Here is a 21,005-nt window from a genome sequence, read left to right as displayed (position 1 = left end):
GTGCTTTGGAGCTTCAGGTTGTGTGGGGGCATCAAATGGCAGCTGGCTATGTGGACATGTTGCAAAGCCCGCCGGACAAACGACTTCTCCCAGAGGGATAAACTCACTCTTTTGGACCATCCTGATCTAAATCCAACTGAGAACATTTAGAAGAGTCCTTTTTTGAGCATTTTTTTCCTGCAGTATTTTAGGGCGGTTTTAGGGTTCTTTGAGATAGGGTCCTCAGCCTCCCTGGGAAAGTCTATTCCAGGGTGCTGGAGAGAAGGGTACGACCGTTAATCGAACCTCGGCTACAGGAGGTGCAGTGTGGTTTTCGTCCTGGTCGCGGAACACTGGACCAGCTCTACACCCTTGCAAGGGTACTGGAGGGTACCGGTCTACATGTGCTTTGTGGACCTGGAAAAGGCATTCGACCGTGTCCCTCGCGGTGTCCTGTGGGGGGTGCTCCGGGAGTATGGGATTGGTGGCGCGCTACTACCTCCCATTCAGTCCTTGTACAACCGGAGCAGGAGCCTGGTTCGCATTGCCTGCAGTAAGTCAAGCCTGTTTCCGGTGAACGTTGGCCTCCGCCAAGGCTGCCCTTTGTCACCCATTCTGTTCATAATTTTCATGGACAGAATTTCTAGGCGCAGCCAAGGTGTCGAGGGAGTCCAGTTCGGGTCACTAGGATCTCGTCTCTGCTATTTGCAGACGATGTGGTCCTGATGGCCTCATCGGGCTGTGACCTGCAGCGTTTACTGGGACGGTTGGCATCTGAGTGTGAAGCTTCTGGGATGAGACTCAGCACCTCCAAATCTGAGGCCATGGTTCTCAGTCGGAAAAGGGTGGATTGCTCCCTCCGGGTTGGGAATGAGGTCCTGCCCCAGGTGGAGGAGTTCAAGTATCTCAGGGTCTTGTTCACGAGTGAGGGAAGGTTGGAGCGTGAGGTCGATAGGCAGATCGGCGCAGTGTCTGCAGTAATGCGGTCGCTGTACCGGACCGTCGTGGTGAAGAGAGAGCTGAGCCGGAAGGCAAAGCCGAAAGAACCCAAAGAACGAGATCGTGGATCACACCTTAAGGTGTCACTGGACTCACTCCTGAAATACCACCCTGTCCATCAGTTATGTGGCCTATCAAAATGAAATGGTAGCTCCAAACACCCAGAGCCGGAAAGCAAAGCTCTCAATTTACCGGTCGATCTATGTTCCCACCCCCACCTATGCTCATGAGCTTTGGGTCATGACCGAAAGAATGAGATTGAGGATACAAGCGGCTGAAATTAGTTTCCTCCGTAAGGTAGTTGGACTCACCCTAAGAGATAGGGTCAGGAGCTCGGCCGTCCGGGAGGAGCTCAGAGTAGAGCTGCTGCGCCTTCACATCGAGAGGAGACAGTTGAGGTGGCTCGGGCATCTAGTCCGGATGCCTCCCGGACACCTCCCTGGTGAGGTGTTCCAGGCATGCCCAGCTGGGAGACCCAGGACCCGCTGGAGGGATTATGTCTCATAGCTGGCCTGGGAACGCCTTGGTGTCCTCCCGGTGTAGGAGGTGGCCGGGGACTGGAGGTCAGGGCTTCCCTACTGGGACTGCTGCCCCCGCGACCCGGACACGGATAAGCGGAGGAAAATGGAATGGAATGGAATGAGATAGGATCTGTTGAACAGCCTATTTCACTCTAATGCTTGTTTGCAATAAATAGCTTACTCATTATTTTTTGTCTCACGGCCATTTCTTCTTCTTGCATTTTGAAGCTCTACTTATAACCCCCTTAAGATCCAACTGTGCAAAATGTAAAAAACTACAGCATATACTGTATATTTTTATGTACTACCATGAACTAAGCTGTATTGGAAGACCACCTATGATTAATGCTGCTGAATTTTCCTTTGGGGCCTTGAATGCAACACGCCAGCTGCAGCAGATGACATGATAGTATGTTAATTAGCCGGGTTGACAATCACGCCACTAAACATGCCGCTGCTTTGCAAACTGTTCGCGCCTGCTGTGTGTCACGCCACGTGGCCTTTGACCCCTGCCAGTCTGCCACTGAGTTGTGGTGCGAGTCAGCCTCAGGCAAAGTGTTCTCAGCACTTCACACTACATCCATCCATCCATTTTCTATGCCGCTTCTCCTCCTTGCTAACCACTACACCACCGTGCAGCCCCTCACACTATATCATGCAGCCTTATTCCAAAATGGAATACCCCCAGTAATGACAGCAAGTACTGTACATAAGTATTCACAGACCAGGAAGAGTCCTGTCGGTTCTGAAAACCCACTTACGGCTGATGGAGGGCCACCGAGCTCACCTGGAAGGTTCCTTCTTGAGAACACACAAGCTAAGAGTTAAATAGAACTCATTGTTACACTGTTCCTTTTTACAAAGAGCACTTTAAAAAAAAGGGTCAATAGGTTGCTAAGCCTGTAGCTCTCCTCCTGGGTGGGCGGAGCCACATTCTTCCTGAAAGGGCGGAGCCACCGAGCTCACCTCAAGCCAATCGTGTTCCTTCTTGAGAACACACAAGCTAAGAGTGAAGTAAAAGTGATGGTTACGCTGTTCCCTTTTAAAAGAGTCAATAGGTTGCTTAACTTGCATCTCTCCCCCTGGGTGGGCGGAGCCGCATACTTCCTCAAAGGCCACAGAGGTCACCTGCAGCCAATCGGTTTCCTTCTTGAGAAAACACAAGCCAAGAGTTAAGCAGCACTCATTATGTTTCTTTAAAAAAAAAAATAAAAGAGTCAATAGGTTGCTTAACCTGCATCTCTTTTACTGGGTGGGTGGAGCCACAGAGTTCCCCACTAGCCAATCAGCTTTCTCCCTTGTAGTACCATCAACACAAGCAGTTAACATTCCAAAAGTAGTTTTAGACGTAAATGAACAAATAAGTGACCTTATTATGATATTATATTACACAATGTGTGTATATATATATATATATATATATATATATATATATATATATATATATATAATTTTTTAATATTTGCTGATGTTGATGCAATTGAGATGTGACTTCTTGCTCAAGTTTGTCCTCCCAGGCTTGCAGAAAAACAAACCGTCCCGGGCCACAGTCGCATGGAGGTGCCGTGGTGGCCATCATACTGCAGGAAGCGGTGACAGACACGTCTCCCATCACTCCTCAGCCACTGGACCCCAGCGCTCGCCACTCATGTACCGGACCCGTGAAAGTGAGTCATCAGCATTGCATTGTTCTTTTTTTTTTTTTTCTTTCCGTACACACATTTGGTGAAGTCAAAGGTTTGGACTGCGCTCAAATCAATGGACGCTTCATTAGGTACACAATATGATGCGATCCAGTACAAGATGATAGTCATGCGTGCTGTTGATTGACACCTAACGATATGTTCATTGTTGAGCGGGGTCTAATCGCTGGGTACGGCTACACAACAGGGTCAAAATGCTCTCAGTTCGGTGCGGCACAATCTACAGTAGCTTTGGGATGGGGTCGGGGTTCGGGGGGTGGAGGGGCAATAAAATGGCCTGCTTTTGTACTTTTTTTAAACATCCATTTGCTTTTTTGTAAGATTTCATTAAGCAGAGAAAAAAAAGCATGATAATTACTACGACAAAAGGGCTCACTCCGTTCATGCCGTTGTTCTATGGAGCAAGCGCACCAAGGTGCTGAAAGCAATGCACAGAGCGACCCCCCTTCCTGCGGAGGCAGGAGAAGAGGACACGTTTGCCTCCACATCGTAGGGAAATGTTAACGCAGGTGCATGCGTGCACACACGTGCACACACATGGTTCAGTCCCAGCATGTTGCATGTGGCAATATATTCAGGCCGGCAAAATTGGATTGAATTGAGTTCATTTTCATTTGTTGTATCATTTACTCAGGCCTAGTGGCCACCAGAAATCTTGTCACGTTTTAATCTCGCTAGATCTTGTGGCACCCCAAATAATGACTCATTCACGTCATTTAAAGATGACACACATGATGTTCAAGGTGTGTTATGTCTGTGGCGCCAAATTACTATTTTTTAACCAAAAAATATAAAAAGAAGACCTTGAAGAACACCTTGCATACGTATGTTACCAATAGTGGTTTAAAAAAATAAATGAATGTATTACAATGGTATTTATATTAAAATGACAATATATCATCAAATAATTCAATAATATACAATACATTTTAAATTATTACATTATAATTATTAAACTTGATTTACATTTAAATAATATACATTATTATTAAGAGATTATGTGTACTACAAATAGAACATTATATTATCTAAATAATATATGATTTAAAAATATATATTATTGAATAAATAATATCATATTTAATACAGTTCGAAGTTAAACTTTGTAAAAAAAAAAAAAAAAAAAATTGGCCCGGATCAAATGATTGGAGTTGATGGCTACACATTATTTACATTCATTTATTTATATTAATTTTGGCATATCATATTTATGAGAATTGTTTTTCATGTTAGTGGCATTTAATATTGGTTTAACTGCAAAGCGCCTACAAGTCAAATATTATTTTACTATTATATTTTAAAATAATATAAGTATGTGTGTGTGCGTGTGTTGTTATTTGGTTGTATGTAGATCATGATTTATTTATTTTGTATTTGTTTTATTTGTACAGTCTTTAGCGCCTTCTTTTAAAGTAAAAAAATGTTCCTTTTTTATTGGAAATGTCTGACCACAACTTGCAAATGAAAATATGAATGAGAAATACTGAAAAGTCACTTTGAGTTAGAGTTGCAAGCAACAGCCACACGTCTGGTACAAAAATGTTTTATTTAGGAACAGTTTTGTAAACATTTGAGGTAAATGAACATTTACATCAACTTGTTGTTACAAAAGGATCATTCACACACACACACACACACACACACACACACACACACACACACACACACACACACACACAGGCACTTGCCCACTTTAAGACAGCGTGGCGACTCAGCCGGCGAGATCATGCTCAGCATGTAACGGAACAGGAGGGTGTGGAGGCGCCGCGGGGTCAAAGGTTGCCAGGAGGGAGGGGGGCTTTTGATTCTGACGTCCAGTTGTGAACACACACGCCGACATTCTTCTCTTCAAGAACTTCAGATAAATAAAAGTGTTTTCTATTTAAAGTGTGAGTAGCCGATGGGACTTTTAAGACATTTTTTATGATGATTTTTTTTTCATTCCTTTGAGGATCATCGATAGCAGTGTTAGCATTTTCCTCCTACGTGTGCAAATCAACTACCAAAATGCAAACCGGAGGGAAAAACTGTCTGCAGCAGTGGTTATATGGTGTAATAGTTAGTCTCTAAGCATACAGTACTTTACTATCTTTGTGTGAGAGCTGCATTTGGTGTAAAAACGTTGGGAGAAAGACTACAACAACAGTACAGTGTTTTTCTAAAAGCCCCCGAAGGTGGCAGTGCTTGATGGACAATTGGTGTATTTTTTACACTTTGGGAGGTGGTCAGTGAAGCCAACAGCGCCGCAGCGCAACACAGACATGAGCGGGGCTCACAGGGTTTGACTTGTCAAACTTAGGAAATAGAAAGACGTCCCACCCCACATTGTTAGTTGTTTTCCTCCATAAGTATTTCATGTCGGAGTGAAACACAATGCAGTTTTGAAAAGAATTTTTTATTTTACAAAAATAGCACTGAAAGGTGAGCTCCTTTATCTGGGACGACGGAGTCTTAGGGCCACATTGAGGGGAAACAAATCTAAGATTTCGAGAATAAAGCCGTAAATTTACGACAAAAACTCGTAATATTACGGGAATAAAGTTGTAGATTTACTAGACTAAAGTAATCCATTTACGAGAAAACTCGTAATATTACGAGAATAAAGTCGTACATTTACGAGAATAAAGTCATAAATTTATGACAAAAACTCGTAATATTGTGAGAATAAAGTCGTAAATCTAAGAGAATAAAACAATAAATTTACAAGAAAAAAATCGTAAATTTACGAGAATAAAGCAACAAATTTACGAGAAAAAAATGTAATTTACGAGAATTAATTAGTAAATTTACAAGCAAAAACTTGTAATATTATGAGAATAAAGTCGTCAATTTACGAGAATAAGGTAATACATTTCCAAGAAAAAAACTTGTAAAGTCGTAATTTACGAGACTAAAGTCGTGAATTTACAGGAAAAACTCGCAATATTACGAGAATAAAGTCGTAAATTTACAAGAATAAAGCAATAATTTACTAGAATAAAGTCATACATTTACAAGAAAAAACTCGTAATGTTACCAGAAAAATAAATAAAGTCGTAAATTTACGAGAATAAAGTCGTAAATTTAAAGAGAAAAAACTTGTCATATTACAAGAATAAAGTCGTAAATTTACGAGAATAAAGTCATTCATTTAGAAGAAAAAACTCGTAATGTTACCAGAAAAATAAATAAAGCTGTAAATTAATGAGAATGAAGTCGTAAATTTATGATAATAAAGTCATTAATTTACGAGTATAAAGTTGGAAATTTACAAGAAAAAACTTGCAATATTATGAGAATAAAGCCGTAAATTTACGAGAATAAAGTCATAAACTCACAAGAAAAAAGTTGTAAATTCATGAGAAAAAACTCCTAATATTACGAAAATAAAGTCGTAAATTTACAATAATAACGTCCGAAATTTAGGAGTTAAAAACCTTGTAATATTACAACAATAAAGTCGTAAATTTACGAGAATAAAGTAATAAATTCCCGAGAAAAAAATCGTAATATTAGGATGAATAAAGTAATAAATTTACGAGAAAAAACTCGTGATAATGAATCCGTACTTTTTTGAGAAAATATATTAGTACATTTATGAGAATAAAGTCGGAAGGCGGAAGTGAGAAGGGCTAGCTGGACATGCTAATCTGTTGGTGCTCAACTGCTGTGTTTTGCTGCCACGTTCTAAATAAACGCTTGCCTGAAGCAAGAGGAAAGTTAGTCGCCGGACTAAAAACCCATGACACGTAATCTTACGACTTTTTTCTTGTAAATTCACAACTTTATTCTCGTCAATATACAACTTTTTTTCACTCAAAATCTGTTTTGTTTTTTTCTCAATGTGGCCCCAGTGCTCGAGACGGGGGGCCACTCTGGGATGGCAAGAAATTCATTTTGCTGTGTCTCAAATGAAATACTTCCCTCAGTACACTTGAACAAGTACACTGTGTACTTAGTTCCTGAGTGTGCTGTCGTCACCGGAAATGAGGCTTGCAATATTTGCCGGCTTCCTTTCTAACTCATTCAATACCAAAGACGTTTTTATACGTTTTAATAGTCCTGAACGCCCCATCCCAACAACGTAGTTATACGGCTTTTATGTTTTTTTGCGTGAGAGGCAAAAAGAGGTGACGACGCAACTCACCACTAATGCATTTCACTTCAGAGCACTTTTAAGCCATTAAAACGGCCACAAGGTGGCAGCAGTGCATTTGGTAAGAGCTCGGCGGGGATCATGTGGATGGAAGAATCACACACGACAGGAAGGAGGAAGGGAGAGAGCGTGGAGGAGTGTAGCGTGCAGAAGGTTACGCATTGTAGGGAAATGTTAACGCGTGCACACGCATTGTTCAGTTCCAAATGTGAAGACTGTAAATAGTTCATGCCGTTATTTTTTTAAACTAAATTGTTGTTTTACCCCTTTATTGTGTTTATGTTGGTGTAGTTGTTTAGATATTTGAGCTGCCACAAAAGTGTCAGAGTGAAAGTTCAACTTGAAATGTATCGTTTCACAAAAAGCTGGTTGTCTCCCTTTTGTAGTTGGGAACTGATATTTTCCTGAAACTCACCTATGTTCTACTGCTGATTACTAAAGACCGGAAAAAGGTAGAAACAAACTTTTTCTTTTCCGATGAAAGACGGGAGTCTAATGTTTCTTTTGGTGGGTTCCATGTGTATATAACCATAGAACACAATGTTCTGTGAGCCTTGAAAGATCAGTCGGAATAGTCTAAAATGGCCGCTAGTGAAGGGTTGACTTTTGAAAAATGGCTGGGATTGAATGAGTTCATTTGGCTCGCCCCATAAAATATCGTTTTCTGACTTGCGTGTACCTCCTGCTTCAAATGAGACGAAGGGGACGCTGTCTCTTTTTGTGAGTTAACCCCTCCCCTTCCGACACGTAGCCAAGATGGTGACTACTTGGCGTGCATCGCTGCACGCTCAGTATTTTGAGTGCACTGTGTTTTGCCATATTAAACGCACTTAAGCACTCAAAAGACGGCGTGTAAGTACGGAAGTACATCACTTGCGTCACGTTTGGGGGCGTGGCCAGGTACATTCTGGATTTTGCCCCGGGGTTTTTCGGAGGGCGCTGAAGCAGGCGCTGCTGGCTACCGGTTTAAAAGGTGCCGCTGATTAGTCCATCCGGCGCAGTTAAAAGAAGACGACGTGCATCTTCCTCGCGGTGACTCCAGGTCATGTCCTAGGCTCCGCCCACCACGGCGTGCCCTACAAGGCACAGATTCGTCCACTGCTGCCGCCTCCTCCGCTTCTTTTATTCCGCTCATACCGCCAGGTCGTCGGGTCGGGCCCGGACGCTGCTGCTCTTGCTGGCCCGACTTAGCCGCCGAGGGTCAGTGGCGGCCGTTACCGGGGGCTTGTGCATCTCCACCGTGGTGGCGAAGTGGTTGTCATCCGGCTCGCTCTTCCCCTCTGCCCAGCTGCCTGAGCCCTGGCTGGTGCTGCTGCTGGTGGGTGTGGTGATGCTGGCAGGAAGAGGCGGGGCAGCATCAGCAGGCTGCTGGGTGCCAGCAGACGAGGAGGAAGAGGAGGAGGAGGGCGTGGGGGAAGTGGCCTTCATCTCCCGAGTCTGCTGCTCGGTGGCCAGGTTGGCCCAGTTCTGCTGCGCGGCCAGCCTGTGGTTGTTGTTGTTGCTGATGTAGTAGTGGGAGGCGGGGCCGTGCTGGCGGAGGGCCTCCTCCTGCTGGAGGTTGTCCATCTTAAACTCCGCCCCCGAGGGCGCCGTCCGAGGCAGGAAGGCCCCGCTGCCGGCCGCCACGTCTGTGTACCTGGAAGGGTAGCTCCCGGTTTTGGAGGCCGAACACTCTGCCTCGACATCGGCTCGGCGCGCCGCCTCTTGCTCGGGTGCGAAGCCGTTGGTCATGCCTTGCTTGAGCTTCTTCCAGCCCAGGTGGTAGATCTCCAACAAGTTGAGGAAAAGCGACACGCATGCCACCACAAGCATGAAAATGATAAAAATGGTCTTCTCGGTGGGCCGTGAGATGAAGCAGTCCACCGTGTTGGGGCAGGGCCAGCGGGCGCACTTGTAGAGCGGCCTCAGCTGGAACCCGTACAGGAAGTACTGGCCCAGAATGAAGCCCACCTCAAAGAGGGTTTTGAAGATGATGTTGAACACGTACGTACGCAGCAAGGCGCCTCGGATGCGGATTTTGCCGTGCTCGTCCCTGATGGGAGGCTTCTCCCTTTTAGTCCCGCCGCCGCTTCCGCCGCCACCGCCACCGCCACCACCATCATCCTCGCCGTTTCTAAAAAGCAGTTCCTTCTCCTCCTGGAAGCGGTGGGCTTTGCGCATGTTCTCCTCCTTCTCCTTGCGCTTCTCCTCCATGCGCACGATGTGCAGCACGTGGCCCAGGTAGATGAGCGTGGGCGTGGACACGAAGATGATCTGCAGCACCCAGAAGCGGATGTGCGAGATGGGGAAGGCCTCGTCGTAGCACACGTTCTCGCAGCCGGGCTGCTGCGTGTTGCACGTGAAGTCGGACTGCTCGTCGCCCCACACCTCCTCGGCGGCGGCGCCCAGCACCAGGATCCTGAAGATGAAGAGGACCGTCAGCCACACCTTGCCGATGACGGTGGAGTGCTCCTGAGCGTTCTCCAGCAGACGCCCCAGAAAGCTCCAGTCACCCATGCTTCAAGATTCCCAGCCTGCGGAGAAAGTCGCGTCTGGAGGGGCGAGAAAGCGGGAGGCAGGAAGTTACATTCAGGTTATTGCAACGCTCAGAATCGGCCCGAGAAGGGCCCCGGCGCCGCACTTTGGACAACCCTGACGTTCTCTTAATAACAAACATGATGTCGTGATCTTCATTTCGGAATGGTTTTACCCCCCCCAAGCTCTAAAGTGCAGCCCGCGGCACATTCTAAAAATAGACTTTAACAAGAACACTAAAAAAAAGCCCCCAACTGCAGCAACAATGGAAAAATATGCAGAAATTTGACAAGAATAAAATGAAAATATGAACAGAAAAAGTCGCAATCTACTGAGGAAGAAGTGGGAGTTTTACGAGAATAACGGCGTAACATTAGGAGGAAAAATAACGTCCTTTTATAGCATTAAGTTGAAATATTCAAGAAAAAAGACTTTTTAAAAGATAAAAAAAAAGCTGAAATATTATTTGAGAAACAAACAAAAGAACAAAGTTGTAATTTTTGGAATATCAGGTTGCGTAAAAAGATGTTTGATGGGAGTAAAGCCATGATAGTTCCAGGAGAAAATTTACAAGTGAAATATTTTGGGGGGAAAAAACAACAGAAAGGGAAACTACAGTTGTCATTTGACGAGAATAAAGTCAAAATAGCAAGACAAAAAAGACGCATTCTAACGAGGATGAATTACGAGAATAAACTGATGATATTATGAGGGTTTCAGTAGCACAGTGTGAAATATTCAAGAAAAAATTGTGTATTGTTAATTTTATTTATGTTATGTGATTTTTGGTTTTGTGAGAGCAAGCAAGACATTTTTAAAATGTTGTAATTTTTGCTAAATTAGGTTGGGGAAAAAGTGAATGTTATAGGAATAAAGTCATAATATTACAAAGACCAAAAAAACCACAGCAAAAATGGGGGGAAAAAGAGCAAAGACTGAAATTCGTACTAATAATCGTCTTTTTCATCGATGTCAGTTTTTCTTAAAACATGTGTCACTTCTTAGCATATTTACAAAACATCACTTTTCATTTTTCATTATGTGGCCTATGCTGGAAAAAAGTTTGGACACCCCTGCTGTAAAGAAAAAGCTATTGTTGTTTTTCTCCCCGCTGGATGACGTTGGATGATGTTGGCAGCTCGGGCTTTTAGCTCGTCGCCTAGCGCTGCTCAACTCATCTGCGCACCCCGCTTCGAGCCCTGGGCGGGGTGCAGGGACGGACGTTAACTGTTCAAAGGTGTCGATTACTGAAAATGGGAGTGGGTAGAAACAAAGTCTGTAGGGAGAAGCGCTAACTTGTTAACTCATTCAATTCCAAAGACGTATTTACGCGTTTTTATAAACCCGAACACCCGATCCCAAAAAAACTATTTCCACATCTATTATGTTTTTGTGCACGAGAGGCAAAAAGAGGTGATGATGCAACTGTCCACACACGTGCACACACATAGTTCAGTTCCAAATGTGAAAACTGTAAATAGTTGATGGTGTTATTTTTGTCAATTAATTGTTATTTTGCTGTAAAACAACCCCTTGTTTGTGTTGGTATAGTTGTTTAGATATTTGAGCTGCCACTAAAGCAAAAATATTTGTGTCAAAATGAAAGTTATGCTTGAAAAGCTGGTTGTCTCCCTTTTTTAGTCAGGAACTGATATTTTCCCGAAACTTACCTATGTTCTACTGCTGATTACTAAAGAACAGAAAAAGGAGGAAACAAACTTTTTTCCCCGATGAAAGACGGGAGTCTAATGTTTGTTTTGGTAGGTTCCATGTTTATATAGCCATACAACACAATATTCTGTGTGCCTTGAAAGATCAGTCAAAATAGTCTGAAATGGCCGCGCGATCTTTCTCAGTTCAGAGTCACATGATCACCAAGTGCTTCCCTCTGTGAATGTTTTCGTAACAAATGGGGGTGCAGAGTTGAGTTTTAGCTTGTAGCCTGGTAGCCTGCAACAGTGGCCCATGATGTTGTTGCTCCAGCGACCAAGTCTCACCGAAAAGCTACTGACACCTAGTGACCAACGTAGAGTACGACATTCAATGCCTTATGTTCGGATTTCGGTTCATTTCGCTGTTTTTATGCTTGAAAATGCTTAATTTATTTATTAACGCTTAATGTGTACAATCTGCTTAAATATGCATATTTTCTGAATGATAATAGGCCGCATTCAACCACAAAACAGCGTGATTTATTCATGAATACAGCACAGGCCGAACGTTTGGACACACAACACAACCGAAGGTCCCAGCTTCGTTAATAAGGCAAGAAATCCCACTCAGTGACCCTGACGAGGCACACCTGTGAAGTGAAAACCATTTCAGGCGACTCGTGAAGCAACAAAAAGCAAAGTGTGGCTACTTAAAACATGAGACATATTTAGAGTTATTTAAAACATAAGACATTTAAAACATAAGACATATTTAGAGTTATATAAAACATAAGACATATTTAAAACATAAGACATTTAAAACATAAGACATATTTAGAGTTATATAAAACATAAGACATATTTAAAACATAAGACATTTAAAACATAAGACATATTTAGAGTTATATAAAACATAAGACATATTTAAAACATAAGACATTTAAAACATAAGACATATTTAGAGTTATATAAAACATAAGACATATTTAAAACATAAGACATATTTAAAACATGAGACATATTTAGAGTTATTTAAAACATAAGACAGATTTAAAACATAAGACATATTTAGAGTTATTTAAAACATAAGACATATTTAAAACATAAGACATATTTAGAGTTATTTAAAACATAAGACATATTTAAAACATAAGACATATTTAGAGTTATTTTGCACCGTTTTGTTAAGTGCATACTGTCATTCCACATGTGGTCATTCATAGTTTTGACACTCTACAATGTAAGTAGTCATGAAAATAAATGAAAAAGCAAACTTTTGGCCTGTACTGTGTGTCTGCAAAATCATGGTGGAGTGAAGCAGTGAAATTTCAAAGCGTGAAATGGCGAGGGGCAACGGCTTGATTTGTACTTGATTTGACTTTTATTCAACGCATAACTTCTTTACAACACACGATGTGACTTGAGACAGTGGATAAATAGTTTTATGATGGCCACAGCTTGACCCCGGAACAGACGAATCCACAGATCTCCTATGGGGTCCAGTCTTTTTCCAAATCCCAACCTATCGCGAGACACAAACAGTGTATGGAAGCCCTTTATGGTAAACGTCAGCAACACACGGTGGCTGCCGATTTACTGTACAAGCCACCTGAACACCCCTACCCCACCCCCATTTCTGTTTCCCCCCCCACCCTCACCTCTCTCCATGGCGTGCTAGCCTCGCTCGCTCGCTCACCTGCTCGCTCCAGTGCCCAGCAGGCATGTGCTGAGATCAACATTATCATGGTGGAAAATAGCATTTACACACACACACGCACGCACACACACACACACACACACACACACACACGCACGCACACACACACACACACACACACACACACACACACACACAGAAACAAATAGAGACGCCACCCTCCTTTCGATTGGCTGCCCACTGTACATCGTCCCAAGAGAACTGTCATTGTAAAGATGTGATAATAACAGCGCTGATAAAAGAAACACTATATTATTTGCACTGTTCATATTCCACATGTCACACTTATTTATGTTGCATTTGAAAGAAATATTTTCTCATTTGGCGAACTCAGCTAGTAAAAATGTGTTGGGTGCGAGTTTTATCATCTTAAAAGCGAATTTGCAGCCATACTGACGGTTAAGTATGAGACGATAACAGGACCATGTTGGACTCTTTACATCATTCAGTTGTTCAATTATTGAAGAAAAATGACTTTTGAAACACGCGCGCGTGTTAGATCAATGCAGCAGCTGCTTATCAGTCATCACGCTTGACATTGACAACCATTCAAAGACGAGAGAAACTTACTCAGAAGTTGTTTTAAAGGTAATAAATCCATCGACCGGGGTTCACGGGGTTTTCCGCACCTGTAACGAGAAGAAGATCGTCGCCACTTATTTCTTATGTATCATTAAATCTATTTATCTCACCTCCGATGCCCTTTTTGTGTGTAAAAACCATCTTTGCAGCCTTATTCTGACCGTGTGTGGTTATACATATATAACCACTGCACGCACATAGCGTGTATGTCTTATGTAGTAAAGCATCACCCTTTTGATGAGTATTTTAATGTTATGTATATTAAATAATAATAAATGTATGTTTTTTTATATAAATAAAAAATAGTTTAAATTCACACAAAAGCGTAGCAAATACATTTTTAAAAGTTAGTGTTGGAGTGTGTGAAGTCTAGCATACGCACACACACACACACACACACACACTATAGTGACAATGCAGAAGCTACCAGAGAGCAGCCACTATTGTGAGCTTTGTGTGCATTCCAAAAAAAACACTCATTTTTCTCACACGTTGTGTAAGTCAGTGGTGGCGTTGTGTACCTTTTACACTGCGAAGTGACACACTTTAACGTGGGGAAGCTGAGCAGACCGCCATCCTTGCTCACATCCTCTGAGGAAAAAAAGTCCCAAATTTAAAAAAAAACAAAAAAAACACTGAGTAAAAAGAGCTCCTGGACAAATTAGTCGACACACCAACTCCTCTGGGTAATGACCCCTGACCCCGACAACCTGGGCTATAAGAAGACAAAAACAAAACAACCTTTGCACACGTCTGCTGCGAGTTCTAGGGGGCAGCCGGGCGGCCCGGGTGGACTTGCCTGCCGCTACCAGCCATGTCTGCGCTGTCACAATGCGTGGACATGCATGACTGAACCCACGGAGTCACCACACACACACACACACACACACACACACACACACAAAGAAACACACACCACGCCCCTGCCAGTGCTTCTCAAAAAGTGGGGTGGGCCCCCCTTGGGGTCGGCAGGGGGCAGGGGGCGCTATGCTACGCACCGCTGTCTATGTTATACCATATTTACATTTCTTCTATGCTTGAATGACGCGGGTGCCAGCAACTCATACCGTGGTTTGTACAGAGCATTACTGCAGGTTCTCAATAGTATTCAAATCAGGGGGAAAGAACTCTGTCCCCTCAGGGGGGCATCCACATATAACACATGCAAGTCTTCAAATCAAAAGTCTAATTCCTCGCTTTTCTTTCCCAGAGGTCCAAATCAAGCCAGGCTATTCCTGGACGGACGCAGGGAGGACAAAGACAAGGTTCCTCATGCCGGGGGTGCGATTAGCACGGCGTCTAAAATAAGACACACGTTGAAAGCTGATAGGAGCCACTGCGCAGCACCACAACTAGACAAAGTTCACACACGGCTCGCCCTCCACGTGTCGCCTGGGAAAGGAAAGCGTCTCTGGAAAAGTGTGAGGAAGACTCGCTGTCAACCGTCGACACGGGACCGCCGCGAGCCGAGCTGCCGCTATTCGCTCTCGGGCCCGCTGGCAGGCTCGGATGCGTGACTGCATTTCAATTCAAATTCAGACGGAGGTCGGCGAAGTCTCAAGTTTGTCACCACTTGTTACTCTCTGCTATTACGTTCCGCTAAAATGTTTTTCACGACAGCCACATGGCCTGTAAATTCATCTCCAGAGTGGGACATCACTAATTTGAAGTGGATGGTCGACATAGCCTGCAAATTTTACTCAGCGTGAGACATCACTTTTGAGTCTACAAGTTTTACTCCAGAGTGAGACATCATTCATTAGAAGTGGATAGCCGACAGAGTCTGCAAACTTTACTCAGAGTGAGACATCACCCATAAGCTGACCATTTTTTCTCCAGAGTGAGACATCATTCATTTGAAGTGGGCCGCCAGCAGAGCCTACACATTTTACTCAGAGTGAGACATCACAGGTGATTGGATTTGACAGCCAGTATATGGGCTGTAGATTTTATTCCAGAGTAAGACGTCACTTGTGAGCTTACACATTTGATTTAAGAGTGAGACATCCCTTATGAGCATACTGTAGTTTCACAGAGCCTGCAAATTGTATAGAGAGACATTGCTAATTTGAAGTGGACAACCAACAGAGCCTGCACATTTTACTCCAAGTGAGACATCACTTGCGCGTTTACAAATTTTACTCCAGAGTGAGACATCACAAAGTGGACAGCCAGCAGAGCCTACAAGTTTTACTCAGAGTGAGACATCACTTGTTTGAATTAGGGAGCCAACAGTGCCTGCAAATAATACTCCGAGTGAGACATCACTTATCCATCCATCCATTTTCTATACCGCTTCTCCTCTTAGGGTCGTGGGACACCACTTATGAGCCTACAAATGTTACTTCAAGCGAGACATCACTTATGAGCTTGCTAAGTTTACTTCAGAGTGAGACATCGCTTCTTTGAATTAGGCAGCCAACAGAGCCTGCAAATTTTACTCCAGAGTGAGACATCACGTATTTGAATTGGAGGAGAGCCATAAAATTGTACTCAGAGTGAGACTTCCTTTATGAGCTTACAAATTTCACTCCAGAGTGAGACATCAGTCATTTGAACTGGATAACCAGCAGAGCCTGCACATTTTACTCAGAGTGAGACACACCGAATTATTACATTTGACAGTAGGTAGATCAGGGGTGTCCAAAGTGCGGCCCAGGGGCCATTTTCAGCTGCAGCTTGTTTTGTTTTTCTTATTGGTGGTTGGCATATTGCAAAAATAAATTCATCATCAATGAGATGAAATATGAGATTTTACACCAACTAGCTTTGTCACCTATTGAGCTGTATTGGATCTTTAATGTACAGAACGTCCCAACGTGGCCTCCCACCTTTTCATTTTTATTCATGCCGCCCTGGAGTGGAGGCTATGTATTTTACTCCAGAGTGAGACATCCCTCGAAGTAACTGATGCTGACTAAATAATAAGAAGAAAAACATGTCAGGCCAATCACAGTATCACACAAGGCCAAATTTTATTAGAAAAAGCTGAAAAAACACGTTTAAATGCAGAACACCGCAGCAGATTAAGCCTTCATGTTAACACCGAACAAAGAATCACCTCTCAAGTGTTTTGGTGCGCGTTAGCGTACATTTCATTGTAAACCACTAGATGCCGATGTAGACGTCGGCTTGAAAAATAATACAGTAGAACCTCCAAAGTGGAACTTTGTTTTGTTCTTCTTTGGCTTTTTTGTAGGAAAACTCTTTCACAACCAGCAACTGCTGGGTTTCCGACAGCACAGTTTTGTAACATTTGCAAACATTTTTACACAATTAAATGTTCAAATGGGACTTGAAACAATTCTATGATGGACACAGTTTGACCCCGGAACAGACTAATCCATTTGCCAGGATTTCCTATGGAGGAAAGATACTGTATAAGAAATGGGCAGTTTGAGAAGCTCGCGTGCGGCTTTAGAGGTTCCACTGTATTGGATGGAAAAGCAAAAAGAACATCGGTGCAACTTCATCCTGAAGTTCTTTCAAAGTGAAGACGCTTCATCAAAGTCCCTCAGAGGCAGAACAGTCACGCCACATGGCTTTCCCCGCAAATATTTGCAAGAAACGAACCGCACGGGAACGCATTTCACGCAGGGAACCATCTGCATTTGATAATAAGTGTTGCAACACTGTGTGGACAAAAGTATTGGGACACGTGCAGGACGGTGGAAAGTGAAGAAAAATGGAGTTGTCCTCCTCGTTTGCGGCTGGAGTCCACCATCAACACGAGATGTCGAACTGGGCCATTTGTCACGGCTAACCTTTTTGTGTTTTATATTTGTGTGACCAAACTGACCTTCTCGTGTCCTAATGCAGCATTTTAAATCTGCCATTTTGAGAGAACACGTTGTGTTTTCATAGACTCGTAGTGTTCATGGTTAGAAATCACATTTTCATGTCAAACTACGCCACGTTGGAGATCCTATGTCCCTTTTCTTGTGGCAAACTACGGCACGAGCTACAACATTTTGGAATGCGTCTACGGGAATTTTTGTGAGGCGTTTAACAGGCTTGTTCCTTCACTCCATTCTCCTCCAAGGAGGCCATTGTGGACCACGCAATCTTGGAGAAGGGTCTTCCCTAAAGTGTTCCCAGACAACTAACGTCCAAGTTGTGATTGATCCATTGATTGATTAAGAGTTGTGTCCCAACACTTTAGTCCAAATGTCCTGCAAAAGATGTGAAAATTGCTTATTTTGTGGCTTCAACCTGTCACCATGATGGCTTTTCAAGAGCAATGTCCTCCAGACTTAAGCTCATGTTCGGGACTTGTTCCCCTGGTGTCATGTGGACACAGAAGGGCCCTCACAAGCCAAATGATGGAGACCTGTGGAGATTTTGCTGGTCCCGTCCTTCAACACACGGTCTTGCGGCTGGAGGAGTCGGAGGAGGAGGAGAGCAGCAGCTCGTTCTTCTTGTTCTGCACGACGGCGTTGTCCCTGATCATGGTCTCCTTGTGGTTGTAGGAGAGTTTCCTCTTGCTCCGGCTGGAGCACCTCATGAGCGCCTTGGCGACCAGGTAGGCCAGCTCGGCCACGTTGAGCACCATGCAGATGGACGAGGAGGCCACCATGAAGATGGTGAAGATGGTCTTCTCGGTGGGTCTGGAGATGAAGCAGTCCACCTTGTTGGGGCACGGCCACTGCTCGCACTTGACCAGGCGGGGCATCTGGAAGCCGTCGTAGACAAAGTAGAGCGCGTACATGAAGCCGCCCTCGAAGATGAGGCGGAAGAAGAGGCTGCAGGTGTACGTCCACCACAGTGTGCCCGTGATGGGAAGACGCCGCCTCTTCAAGGTCTCCAGGTCAGTGTCGGTGGGCTTCTCGGCTCCGTTGGAGGCCAGGATGCTCCTCTTGTCGCCGCGCTTCCTGTAGGCCACGTGCATGGCCACCAGCAGGGCCGGCGTGGACACGAAGATGAGCTGCAGACACCACAGGCGGATGTGCGACACCGGGAAGAAGTGGTCGTAGCACACGTTCTTGCAGCCTGGTTGCTGCGTGTTGCACGTGAAGTCGGACTGCTCGTCGCCCCACACGCTCTCGGCCGCCAGCACCAGGATGGTGATGCGGAAGATGAAGAGCACCGAGAGCCAGATCTTGCCCAGGCTGGTCGAGTGTTTGTTGACGCCGCCCAGCTGGGCGTAGAGGGCTCCCCAAGACATGCTGGCCCCCGGATGACCTGCAGGGGGAGTTTCAACATCCTCAGAGACGATCACATTACTGCAATACACGTCCTGTGATGTCCTACTACGTAAAAGGACATATACTTTCCAATTCTAGAACTCCTTATTAAAATTAAACAATGCAAGCTTATATTCAAGAAATGATATATTATCTTATCTTATCTTTAGTATCTTATGTTTCAGTGTCTTTTCTACATTATGAGGGCGATGGAAGTAATGCATTTCACGCAGTATCGTTTTCATTTACATGCTAGTAAAAGCTGCGTTTGTTGGTAAACGGTGCAGTTCCACTTTCAGTCACTGGGCGGTGCTGTCGTACCAGCACAAAAATCAAACTCGGGCGAGGAAGAAATTGGCTAGCATTAAGTAGCGTTCACAAAACAACATAAAAACAAAATACAAAAAAAATCAATAAATAAATAAAATAAAAACAAAACACAAATCGGCAAAAAAGGCAAGTTATATTTATATATAATAAGATAATAGATAATAAGTTTAAAGTCTATATACTGTATATATATATATAGCGATATATTGTGGAATATGTTTGTCTTAGAAGTCATTATTGCACAATGTTAAAATACACTAATTGATGTAAAAACCACCTAAACTAGCATCTTCAATTAACAGTTTCGACGAACATTTTTAATGAATGAATTACCCTGCTAACAGTCGTTACTAAGATGAAAAAGTCGAAACAAATAGAAATGACAGCATTTCCGTTTTACAAGTAACTTAAGAAGTCAGATACATGCATTTTTCATACATTATTTTAAAGAACTTTCTCAACGAAATTTTTAACCAATAGTTTTAGCAATTAAATTGTTTGTTTAATCGTATGAATGAGCGCAAAGTTGAATGACTTCACTAAGAAGACTCACCTGTCTGCGTGGAGGCAATCCAATAAAAACAATATATCTTTAATTTTCCAGTAATAAAGAACAAAATCAGTCCCGTGTTTTGATGTCAGGATTTAAAAGAGGAACCCCCCACCCACAAAAGCAAAGGCTGCTCAAGCGACACGAGAGTGGCGCTGAAAGTTTACTGCAAGGACACCTGAAACTTTCCAAGCTCTTAGTCGTCTTCAAGCCGAGGGGCGGGGCTACTAAATCACTGCTCGTGCAGTGATTTAGTAGCCCCAATTCAAAAGTTGACAATTATATTTTACATTTATATTTATTTACATTTAGATTTTTACAAATCTTCACAATTCTAATATTAAAATTAGGGCTGTCCAATGATTGAAACTTGTAATCAAATTCACGAGATTTCTAATTAATTATCATTTATTTTCTGTACTGCTTAATGCTCATCATGATTTATCACAATTTGAATACACTAGAATATATATATAATGTATGTATGTATTATCAGTTCCAAATGAACTGAAAGAATAACTCGAGCTAAAAGATAGCACACGTCCGAAAATGTTTGCCGTATTTGTATTTGAATCACACTTTAACCGCTTTATTACCAGCCGTGAAGGGTTGCGTTCAAAGACACGTAAGTTGAATTGACATGTTTTGAGTGGGGATGTATATTATGGGATTTCCGAGCACACATCAAATTGTACTTTTGCAGTAAGAGTTATGTTAGTGAGAGATAAGAATATCCACTCACTCTTTTTCCTTTGTCTTTGTTTATTTAGACCAGGGGTGTCAAACTGGTGCCATGGAGGGCCGAGACACTGCAGGTTTTCTTTCCAGCCAGTCACTAAAGCAGGTGATTTTAATGATCAACACCTTCAGTTGGAGGGAAGGAGCTCATCAATTAAATCACCTGCTGAAGAAACTGGTTGGAGAGAAAACCTGCTGCGTCTCGGCCCTCCAGGGCACGAGTTTGACACGTGATTTAACCCACACATACCATAATAAAGTCGTTACTTTCTGAGTGTCCGTGAACACACCTCGATGACAACGAGGAAATGTCACTTAACAGCCCCGCTGCACATTCTAAAAATAGAATTTAACAAGAAAACTAAAAATAAAACAGCAAAAATGTTATATTTTACATCAATT

The 21,005-nt window shown here is 43.2% G+C and overlaps 2 protein-coding genes across 5 annotated transcripts; both read right to left on the bottom strand.

Moving 5' to 3' along the window:
* Positions 1–4,739: 4,739 nt before the first annotated feature.
* gja3 (gap junction protein, alpha 3) lies at positions 4,740–14,664 on the bottom strand. Of its 4 annotated transcripts, XM_054786621.1 has the most exons (4): positions 14,544–14,658; positions 14,324–14,393; positions 13,791–13,849; positions 4,740–9,868 (listed from the first exon to the last, which is right to left on the bottom strand). In XM_054786621.1, the coding sequence occupies exon 4, from the start codon at positions 9,831–9,833 to the stop codon at positions 8,469–8,471; it is 1,365 nt and encodes a 454-aa protein (XP_054642596.1). In that variant the 5' UTR covers positions 9,834–9,868; positions 13,791–13,849; positions 14,324–14,393; positions 14,544–14,658; the 3' UTR covers positions 4,740–8,468. The 4 variants fall into 4 exon arrangements, 3 of the variants coding, with proteins under 3 accessions (XP_054642596.1, XP_054642595.1, XP_054642597.1); XM_054786620.1 differs by having other exon boundaries at positions 14,324–14,664; XR_008572414.1 differs by lacking the exon at positions 4,740–9,868 and adding an exon at positions 12,478–13,025 and having other exon boundaries at positions 14,324–14,664.
* Positions 14,665–16,774: 2,110 nt separating this feature from the next.
* gjb8 (gap junction protein beta 8) lies at positions 16,775–20,000 on the bottom strand. The gene is made up of 2 exons (XM_054786624.1): positions 19,869–20,000; positions 16,775–18,983 (listed from the first exon to the last, which is right to left on the bottom strand). Exon 2 carries the CDS (start codon positions 18,964–18,966, stop codon positions 18,160–18,162), a length of 807 nt encoding a protein of 268 aa, XP_054642599.1. The 5' UTR covers positions 18,967–18,983; positions 19,869–20,000; the 3' UTR covers positions 16,775–18,159.
* Between the last annotated feature and the right edge of the window lie 1,005 nt (positions 20,001–21,005).

Source organism: Dunckerocampus dactyliophorus, chromosome 9 (assembly GCF_027744805.1).
Source record: "Dunckerocampus dactyliophorus isolate RoL2022-P2 chromosome 9, RoL_Ddac_1.1, whole genome shotgun sequence".
NCBI classification, from domain to species: Eukaryota; Metazoa; Chordata; class Actinopteri; order Syngnathiformes; family Syngnathidae; genus Dunckerocampus; species Dunckerocampus dactyliophorus.
This window is presented reverse-complemented; position numbering and strand designations above follow the sequence as displayed.

Coding starts and splice junctions, on each gene's coding strand:
- gja3 (XM_054786620.1), bottom strand. CDS start 9,833: ATGGGTGACTGGAGCTTTCTGGGGCGTCTGCTGGAGAACGCTCAGGAG.
- gjb8 (XM_054786624.1), bottom strand. CDS start 18,966: ATGTCTTGGGGAGCCCTCTACGCCCAGCTGGGCGGCGTCAACAAACAC.